The sequence below is a fragment of the Fulmarus glacialis genome, unplaced genomic scaffold (assembly GCF_000690835.1).
Source record: "Fulmarus glacialis isolate BGI_N327 unplaced genomic scaffold, ASM69083v1 scaffold1617, whole genome shotgun sequence".
Lineage (NCBI taxonomy): Eukaryota > Metazoa > Chordata > Aves > Procellariiformes > Procellariidae > Fulmarus > Fulmarus glacialis.
Genome location: NW_009222377.1, coordinates 2,728 through 13,400, shown reverse-complemented (window position 1 = coordinate 13,400; position 10,673 = coordinate 2,728). Strand labels below are relative to the sequence as shown.

The following is a 10,673-nucleotide window of genomic DNA, read 5'->3' as shown; positions in this document are numbered from 1 at the left end:
GGAAAGAGTAAAGCAGTGGAAATGAGCAGTAGAAGAGAGCATGCTCTGGAAGAAAAGAAATCTCACTGTAGCTGATCCACCTGGATTTCACCACCTCCTCAAAGGGAGAGATTGATGGTGGGAAGAAATCTGATCTCCATGGAAGAAGAAAATACCGGGCTCCAAAAATGAGACCAATAGATGAGAAAGGCTACAATATATCTTAAGAGGATTAGTCTTCCATGATGGTTAGACAAATGCCGTAGGAGAAACAGGCTTTCCTTTCACAAGGACTCCTTCCACCCTTCTCTATCTCAGTGCAAAAGCCAGAGCAGAGCTGGGGACTTTCAGCCCTATGTGGCTGTGACTAGAGGCTGCTGAGGAGAAAGAGAGAAATGAAAAAGTTATTTTTTTGATTCATAATCCCAGTTCAGGCCATTGTCTTTACCCTTCAGTTAAGTCTTTTTTTATCCCATTGCTTGGAGGTAGGGACAGGATCTCAACACAGAAACAAAATCAGCTTTGCCTGTTAGTTCCACTGAACCAGCTACCTCCCCTGCAGAGCATTAGCTTCCTTGTGCTTGCAAAGCAAACGCTGTCTTTACCTTCAAGTTTTTCCATGTAAGAAATGCCACTGAAAAATCTGCAGGAAAAACTGTGTATTAAATATATAAATTAAGAGCACTGAAGTCTGGGTTTAGGTGTTCCTGTCCCCAGATTTTAAAGCTATTTGATCCAATTTGATCTGTAGCTCATCTGAAGTCGAAGTTTGTCCTGGCATGGGAGCAGAAGATTGTTTTGACACAAGCTGTGTATTTATACAGGGATGCTGAGAAGTCCCAACTGCTTTGGGTATGTCAAAAAATCTAAAGTAAGGCCAGCAGAAATATGCTGAGAAATTATAGTCATGCATCCCAGGTTGGTTTGGTACTCCTCTGTCAATTGGTGGTAGTAGGATCAGGCTGTGTCTGCAATAATGATATTGTGAAGAGTAAAAATAAGTACGTTTTGGCATAGATGACTTGTGCAGGAAATGTTCTAACTTTCTTTTCCTGGTCTCCAAATGTTTAATGCCCTTTTAATGTTCTGCATGTGAAAATGCAGATCTCCGGTCTCAAAAGAGTCTTTAATAAACAAAATAGATGTGTTACATTTATTAAAAAATAGGAAGCTGCTGACCCTACTGTAATAAAGGGCATTTTGCCATTGAGTTTGGTGAAGCTAGGATTTTAGCCAAGGATACTCAGGAAAAGGTTAAACTCCTTGAGTGCTTAAAATCTTTGGGTGAAACTGCTGTATGGGTCCAAAGTAGCATAGTAGGTGGTCAACACAACACATGAAATACAGCAGCACCCAGAAGAACATTTCTCAGCTGAACATACTTCTTGTGTGTCCCTGCACTCAAGGAGGTTAATGGAGCTAGGCTCCACCTCTGGGAAAGGGCACGGAGGTTTTCCCTGGATCAGAAAGTAAGTGGAGATGGGCATGTGGGTGTGTGCATTGCGTGTGTTATCCCTTTCAAAATGACACGCTTCTCCAAAAGCTGGAGTGCTCACAAAACTAACCCCACTGTAGCGCCTTGACCGACAATGGCATGTGCTGATGGAGTGTGGCTCCTCGAAAAGTCTCATCTTCCCGCCAACTCCATTCCAACCCTTTCTGTCATCAGAGAGGAAACGATAACCACCGTGGTGAAGAGCCCAAGACAAAGGGGAAGGGTTTCTCCTGCACGTTCTTCTTCAGGTCATTCGCCTTCCCGCTCCCCAAGAGCGGAGCCAACTCCAGAGCCAGTTTACGTTTCAAAGATCAGGCAGCCTGTCCACAGACACGAGCAGGAGGCCACACCGAAGTCTGCTGTTCCCATGCTTTTTGTCACAGAACCAGAGGACAGGCAAGGAGCAGCAGCTAGAGATGTCGTCATAGAGACCAGGGTGGAAGAGAAAAAGCCCAAATGGGTTGAAGTGGAAGAAATAATTGAATTCAAGGTGAAAAAATCACCAAAACCTGCAAGGAAAAGAGGCTCTTCCCCAGCAAAACAAGAAAAAGATGACTCGGGGGTGTTAACATTCACTTTTCCCAGCTCAAGGCCTAGGCGTTCCCCAGAAGATGATCCAAACACAAACAACTCCAACAATAAATTGGTGGAACAGTCAAAATCTTTGCCTAATGACGGTCTCTCTGAAGCTGATATCCAGCCCTTGGTGTATGCAACCGAGCAGGAAGGACCTCAAGTCAGCAGTGAAGACAGAAGCTCCCCGTGTGGGTCTGAACAACCAGGAAATAATTCATTTATGGATTGTGGAACTGAAGGACAGAGCTTCCCACAGGAAACAAGTGCTCGCTACGGGTCAGATGTCGCTTCCCCGCTGCTTGCCTGCGGGGGCGAGCCTTTGATCTTCAGTTTTGAGACAGATGCTGCAGACCAGCACGAACTTCTGTTCCCACCAGCGAGTCCAGAGGTTAAGGAAGAGGTAGATGAATTAGATGTATCTTGGCCTGTTGAAGAGGGGGTACCTCAAGTAATGCAAGATGTCCTTCCAGAAGAGGATAATGTCGTTATAGTTGATGAACCAGAGGAACTACAGACAGATGACATTAGCACCCGGGACCGCAAAATCTTAACCCACAATGGCAAAGTATTGACTTTGGAGGATCTTGAAGATTATGTTCCTGAAGAAGGTGAGACCTATGGGTGTGATGATCAGAACCATACAGCAGAGAAACCCTGCGAGATCTCCGTACTCCAGACAGAGATTAACGAGCCAACGATTGGGAAGCCAGTGCTGCTGAATCTGGTGAGACCTGTGGTGTCCAAGCCCAGGCAAAGATTTTTCAGCCAGTTTGAGGAGCACATTCCTGGGGGCATATTCATGTCAGCATCTAGAGTAACCGGTGTGCAGTCTGTAGGCCCCTCAAACATCTCTTTCCATGTCAGCGATACCTGCATGGCAGTGACGCCTGGACTGCATGCAGCAACAGCAGCAGCTTCTCCTGGTCCCTCCTTCACAGTGAAACCATCTTTCTGCACCGAAGTCCAGCTCTCAGCAGACAACGGACAGTCAAGCTTTAAAACTGAAGTTTCTACAAGAACCCTCAGCTATGGGACTGTTGGCGAGCCTGTTACCTTGCACATCAGCACAGAAGACCTCTCCCAAAGCTGAGCAAATGCAAGCATAATTTTCAACTCAAAAGAAAGCAGCGTTTTAGAAAAAACTAATCAAAATTGTTGTAGGTGAGGGGAATTGGTGGCAAAGATTACAAGGTAACATGTATGAGGGAATACCTTTGAGGAAAATATATTTAAATATGATATGTCGAGCTTTTCCAGTCTTAAAGGGAACATGTCTGTCAGAACAGTTTGTAATTTTAAAAGCTTTGATCGAGGTGAACATATATCATTCCATAGTGGAGCAGTGATGGTAGGTTTAGGAAAAGCCTGATTCTCCTGCCTATGACAGAAATATAAATGAATGAGTGCGTTTTTGTCCATGAACTTAAAAATTATTTCAAGTGCCAATTTGTAAATTATGATGTGGCAAGAAGGTGAAAGTATCTAAGCTTTTCAGCATGGTGCAGCAGCCCAGGATAGGAGGACTGGTTCCAGCTAAAACAATCTCCTGTCACTGTGTGTGCCCGAAGGTCACGAAGCTTCACACTGCTTTGACTCTGCTGTACGCTTTTGACACCGATTAGCTCTATCAAAATTTCTTCATAAGCCTTTCAACATGCACAGTCTGGTCACATTATTTTAAACCTCTGCCACAGGGTGAAACATATAGAAGATATTGCATTTATTAGGAATGCAAAGGGTGGCTCAGACCTTTTGGTTGAAATCCTAATTTGACTGAAGTCAATGGTGAAAGACCCGCTGACTTGAGGAAGCAAGGGTTTCGTTGTTCTCTTCTGCTTTAAGTAAAAAAAGACCATCTTTTTTAAATGACTGCTATTTTCAAGTCCACTTCCTAGTTGTCTAAAGATGTAGGTTTCATTATTCTGCATTCTAGTGTAGTGGATTTATAAACCATATCTTTTAAAATACAGATTTACCTAATGTGCACCAAAAGATTAAAGTGCTGCACAAAATGACTTCTGCGTCTATAATCAAATGCTAACACGTATGAAGAACCACAAATGTGGTCTTTGTCAATAAATATTACTGGAAGAATATTCGGTCTCCTGTAGATGCCAGTGGTGAAACATTACTGTTAACAGATTGATGGATAACGTCTCCTATATGTGCTAAGAGGAATTCACCACTGAGCTACAGCGAAGTAGCAGGAGCACAAAGACAAGTTTAAAAAAAAAAAAAAAAAAAGAAAAGAAAGAAAAGAGATCTTTACCATGAATGAAAAATACATCTCTTCAAAATGTATTGGGCTGCTTGGAAGCACTGCCGGTTGCAATTGCATCGTATTACTGTAACCATGTACGTTGAGCTGTCTCGTAGAGGTACTGCCTTCTGTTGAGTTTCTCTGGAGCTTTGCAGCTCCGCGGGAGTGCTGGTTGTGAGGGGAAGGCTAAGATGCACCGAGCATGGCCCATTCCTGTTGGCTTCACCAAAAATGGATGTTGCACAGACCTTCACCAAGTTGCTCAGCCCTGGAAAGAAATGAGCTCACAGGCCCAAATATTGGTCCCAGTTGAAGTCAGCTGGAGTTTGTCATCGATCTCAGTAGGACCAAGCAGCGGCCCTCTCTATCTGACAGAGATGTGGGGTGAAAAGTCCCAACACCTCGTCCCAGCTGAGCTGTGGAGCACTGCTGCAGTATAAAATGTTTTTATTTAGGTGGTGCGGGGAAACCAGAAACGCTCAGACACAGCTGAATTTCTAACTAGCATGAAAAGAGAGGATTGAGTGAGTTTTTGCCTTGGAAATGTTGATGTGTGATGTTGCCTCAGTGTTTCCCAGCCAGGTAAAATTGTGAAGCTTGTTCTGGAGTCGTCTGGGCAATATTCCTGCTAACAGGGATTGAATTCACAAAAGGTGCTTGTAGAAAAGAATACTTTTTTTTTTTTCCTTCTGTGGCTGCACCTTGATCATGTGCTGACTAAAATGAATATATTGATTTCAGAGCCTTTTACTTTCAATATCCAAGCAGGATGTTATGTGTAATATCACGTGCACTACCCTCATGATACAGGATGCTTTTAACGCGTGGTAAAAGAAGTCAAGCCTCTTTTATGTTACTCTCCCGTTTTTTATAAGCTCTTCTTGGTTTATACTGTTTGTTTTATAATTAAGCAATACGATGGATACATATTAGTGCTTTTTTCATATATTGCACTGTACGTTGGAAAGTAACAGACACATAACAGGGAAATACTTTCGAAACTAAAAATACTTCTTTTCTATTGGGCCTGATTCTGATCCCAGTTAAGTATCCATCTAGAATAATTCCACAGAAGGAAGTGGATTTGATTCAGATTTACAAAGGTACTGCTGAGAAAAGAATTTGCCCTATGATAGTCTTCAAAAATATAATATTCGTCCAAAAGATAATAAAGATGTGTAAAGGAATGTGGAGGTTTCCTCCTGCTGTGGTTGGTGCTCAGGTCTTTCTAAAGAAGCTAAAAGGTTGCAGTTCAGATGGTCGTAGAAGAAATAACTATACTTTGATTCATTAGCTCAAAGCAATTAACATCTCTTTACATTTTCTTTTGAAATTTAAGCAAAAGAGAATCAATTGAAAGGAATTTTTTAAATCCTATGCAGGACTCTGTTCAAAAAGTGAAAGGTTTATGAAAAGTTCATTACATATACTTTCAAACTATTTTCCTAGAGGTTAAAAATTATGCTTGTAAGTGATTAAACTATGTAGATAACTAATGAGACGTGTGGGGGTTTATTTCTTGTAGGTGAAAACATACAGCTGTATTAAAAATTTTAATACAAAGAATGTTTTACTAAAATTCCTGCAGGTAAATGGGTATTAATAAAGTGGAAACTTCAGTTTGCTTGAGGTACAAAAAGAAAAAAAAAACACAAAAAAAAATCAAATGCAAGATATGCTGTTAGATGCTGAGTTTATATCAATAAATGTCTTGCATCAGCTGTCACTGAACTTGCTGGGTTTCTGTGTTCTTCTCTGTTCACGGCACTTGATAGTCCATTACCTCATCCACTTCTCCCATTGACTTCAGCGGGAGCTGGTTTGCCACCTAAGAACATTAATGCAGTTAGGTTCTGGCTCCTTTTTTTATGGGCAGTTTCAAAAGTGTTGAAGTGAAAGAACCTGGTTTTAGGGATACTTCCCACTCAGATCTATGAGTCAATAATTTTGAAAATTTTGAACGATACTCGTCCTCTTGGGTCCTTCTCTGAGGTTGAATTGAAACTTCAAAATACGTGTCAGTCTTGTGTTCCTGGTTATTGGCTGAAGGAGATGTAGGGCGGTAAAGGTTCATGGTTGAGATTTTAGAATTGAGAAACCGGCTGTCCGTCACAGGTGTGTCATCACTGCGGTGTTAGTTTGACGTACCTCAGCTAATATTAAAGTTCCTCAGGTCAGCACCTTGAATCATAGTGTGTAACATCCCTAAAGAGGGGGCAAAGTGGTGGCATTAGTGGCATGGGGGAGACCTGTGGTTATATATAACCTGTATATAGATACCTGTGAATATATTTTCTCATTGAGAGATACTAAGACTGTTTCATGCCTTTCCGAACAGTTCAGTTGTTGGCAGGTGCCCAGCTCATAGGACAGCACCAGCTGGCAGCAATCACAACAGGAACACCAGAGAATCAAAATATTTATCTAGGAAAATATGTAAAGATCCTCTATTCGGCCCAGTGCTGATGAACGCTGATGGGCAGCCTGGGACATCGTGTAAGCAAAACTTGCTTTTTCCATCCACAAACCCAGAACTGAAATATTTCATAACCACTAGGCTCATGGGGAGGACACTGAAAACAAAAATCAAGTGAGATGTCTTCAAAGGGGGCTGATCCAAACGTAGCCTTCAACTTTACCTGCTAAGGTCTATCATGGGAATTTACTTTCTTAAGGCCAGGAAAGGTACAGAATCAAAACAGCTACAGGACATGCTCCTGTGTCAATGACATTAAACAAGTCAGAGCTGTTTGTGGGCAGGTGCTCTTATTTTTTCTTGAGCCACATGATGGTTTGAGTTTGCACTCTTGCTTGGCAAGCAATCACATCATGAAGATGATGAATTGTGTTAATCTGATATGCATTTTGTCTGTCTTTACGGTTACTTGAGGGTTTCCCTAGATATCGTCTTTCCCTTTGTTGTGCCTCTTCAAGATTTGTGGAAGGTGTATTGGGCAGGAGATTGGATGAGATGGGTTCCTGAGGTCCTATGATCCCATCCTAGCCTAGCTTCTTCTACCAGCGCTGATGGGACCATGGTAGTTGTCTCCTGGGTGGCCATTCTGCAAAGACGTATGCTTGAAAATCCATTTTTCTGTGTGGAAAGCTTTTGTCTTCCCTCTGCCTTCAAGACCATGACTTTCTTGAGACAGGAGTTATATCTTCCTCTGTATAATGCTTCCCTATACACAAGCGCTGTACAGACCAGGTAACCTTGCTTCTAGAGTATCTTGCAAAGGCGTAGTCCAGTCCACAAATTTAAAAGTCTCGGGTACCTTCTAGTGCAAAGCCCAGCAAAAATATTCAGATACTGTAAAGTAGGACAAATACATTACTCTGCAAGGAGTAACTTTTCTGCCATCCTCTCAGACTTACAGGCTTGTGAAGCAGAGCAGCCCTCCCTTCTTTCCCCTGCCCTTCTCCAGAGTCACCGTTAGGCTGGTACCTGCTCACTCCTTCTCCTTCCCTGTGAGAATAACATCCTCCTTGCACGTAGGGTCTGTATCGGTGCAACGGGTCACCGCTGGGTTCACTTCATTGATCTTAATAAAGGTATTTTTGACAGAGCAGCCAACGTAGGGTTGAGTTGGGAGATGGATCCCTTGTTCCACTCTCTGAGGAGAGGCCGTGTGTGCGTGCAGGGTGGCACAGTGTCCTCAACCTGGTGAGATACGTCTTTCCGAAGTGTGTTGTGCCAACCTTCTTATTTTAAGTCTTAGCTACATTCCCTCTTGCTGGAATAAGAATTTCTGCATCAGCTCTCTGCTCTAGGAGGGGAAAATGATACAATTGCAAATATTTCCATAGGTTGGATGATGCTGCTATTTTCTTTTTACCCTGAAGAGAGAAAAGCTGTTCTTCTTGTCTGTAGGAATGACTTCCCCACAGTCAGAGATGGAGACTTCTGTCCAGGCCTCGCTTCAGCGTGCTGATAAGGAGATCAAGACAGCTCTAAAGAAACTCGTGGACTCGGCGTCACTGCTGGTGACTCTTCCCCCGGGCATGCGAGGAGGAGCCAGTGGCCTTGGCCTTCCTGGGTCCGTTCCTTCAGACCACTCAGAAACAGCAGCCGGACCCTCTGTGCTAGTTCATGAAGCCAGTACTCAAACCCAGACTGCTGGAGGGCATGGTAGGTTTGGCATGAATCTGGAAAATATCCCATGGGAATCAAAAGAAACAAAAATACTGAACACGTCAATAATGATATTTTTTCCTTCATTTTTCTGTTTCATTGTGTTTTGAGCAGTCGAAGGTTAAGAGAGGACATTCAGACCCAAAGAGTCATGGGGCTGTGGGTTGGGGTTAGGTTGGACACAAGTTTGGGGCAGATATTTCTGGAAACAGGAGGTGTTTGAAAACTGTGTCTGAAGTACAGTTTGGTTCATCACCTGCCCAAAATGAAGGAATTGGGGATTTTTTCCACCTTTGGGCTTTTTACCCTGTACTTGCTTCAAGTTTTTGAGGGGAGAAGGGGGGGTGGGATCCCTCCTTTACATCTATAAAAGTCATTTGTTTTTTGATTTGGTGGGGTGGGTAAGGGAGGTTGTTTTTCTTTTACTGTTTGCCATAAAAAAAAGCTGGAAATATGTTTAAGACCCCTGTATCAACTGTCAGAGACTTTCTAGGATGTTGGGTACATCAAGTTCACCTGCATTTCACTGGCCCTGGAGCCTTGATAGACTCCTTAGCAGTTTCCGTGTGATTAAAACCAATTGTGTGTGTGACTGTGTCTTGCCAGGAGAACAAGTCTTCTGTCTTTGCATTGTTTTAAAAAAAAAACATGAAAAAGCAGCAACCCGTCCACTCTTCCTTCTGCTTCTGCCATAGCAACTTGTCTAAGCTGTCTCTGTGTCAAGTCACTGTCCTCCACTAGTGTTAACTTAAAAGGATAATGTTAAGTAGCCTTCAGTCCTCAAACTCCAGATGCTGTTTAAAAAAAAAGATATTCTTATCTAAAACTTAACAAGGATAGAAGCGTTTCATGGAATCAGACCCAAAATAACTGCATAAAAAAATGACAGGGCTTCAAAACCTTTTTTACTTTCTAGTAGGAAATCACCTGTGAAAATAATCCTCTGGTGAAGCGGGATGACTCAAAAATCATAAGTCAAATGTCAACTAGCAGATTATTTCCTGAGTCATGACTACAGAGATAATAGAACAGTGAATGAGGTGGTTTTGCAGTCCTTTCATCTGAGAAAACTAAACGTGTTATTAATATAGGGAATTATTTAAATAAGATGGAGACTTGACAACTGTCCCTACAATCACATGCTTGGAAAAAAAAGAAGACAAATATTTCGATAGTGCTGGCCATAGGAAAGCACAATCCCACCAACCTGGGATCTCTGACCCTGCTAGTAATGCCTTGAATAACCGTGTTTTCCATCCCAATAGAGCTGTTTTATGTGATTTCTAGAAACTGCTGCTTTTTTCCAAAACCAGCCAGCACCAAACATCCCTAGAGTGCTCCCCAAAAAGGCTCTTCCTGAGGGGGAGAAGACTCCTCGTGATTTAACCTTTTCTCCTCGGATGAAAAAGGAGACGATGCACTTTATCCTATGGGTAACTCCAATGGTCAATATCAAAAGACAATCAGGTACTTTTGGGAATGGAAGATGAAACCAGTTTTTGAAGATGTATCTGATAAAATAATTAATAATAAAAGACGAACAATACCTGAACTGCCATCAAGCTGCACCATCTTTTTGTTTCCTTGTTCCTACAAGCCCCAGACGCCAAACCTTGTTCTGGTGTAACTTAGAGTTGTACGAGGACATTTTCAAAGAACCCAGTGGAGGTGCACCAATGCTGACGTTATAACATCACCAGGTCCTCCAGATTAGCATACCTCCATATTATCTCTGTATTAGTTGTACCCCCAGCCAGGGCCTGCCTTGGCCACCAGTTTTACATTGATGTAAGCTTATTCATTTCACTGATGCTGCCTGTGATTGGACCAGTGAGTCAAGAACTGTTCTCATAACGCAAAGTTTAATTGAAGCATTCATGTGTACAAAGCTAACGCTGGGCATCCCTGGAGGTATTTAAAAGACATAGAATCATAGAATCATTAAGGTTGGAAAAGACCTCTAAGATCATCAAGTCCAACCGTCAACCCAACACCACCATGCCCACTAAACCATGTCCCTAAGCGCCTCATCTACACGTCCTTTAAATACCTCCAGGGATGGTGACTCCACCACTTCCCTGGGCAGCCTGTTCCAAGGCCTGACCACTCTTTCAGTAAAGAATTTTTCCTGATGTCCAGTCTAAACCTCCCCTGGCACAACTTGAGGCCATTTCCTCTCGTCCTATCGCTGGTTACTTGGGAGAAGAGACCAACCCCCACCTCGCTACAAC

The 10,673-nt window shown here is 42.7% G+C and overlaps 1 protein-coding gene across 1 annotated transcript in view; it reads left to right on the top strand.

The window, feature by feature from the left end:
• Nucleotides 1-3,140, top strand: part of LOC104079383 (obscurin-like) — a 51,696-nt gene extending 48,556 nt beyond the window's left edge. The window contains exon 34 of the mRNA XM_009581413.1: nucleotides 1,649-3,140. Within this exon, the coding sequence (XP_009579708.1) occupies nucleotides 1,649-3,140 (1,492 nt within the window). The remainder of the gene's footprint in view (nucleotides 1-1,648) is intronic.
• The last annotated feature ends 7,533 nt before the right edge of the window (nucleotides 3,141-10,673 follow it).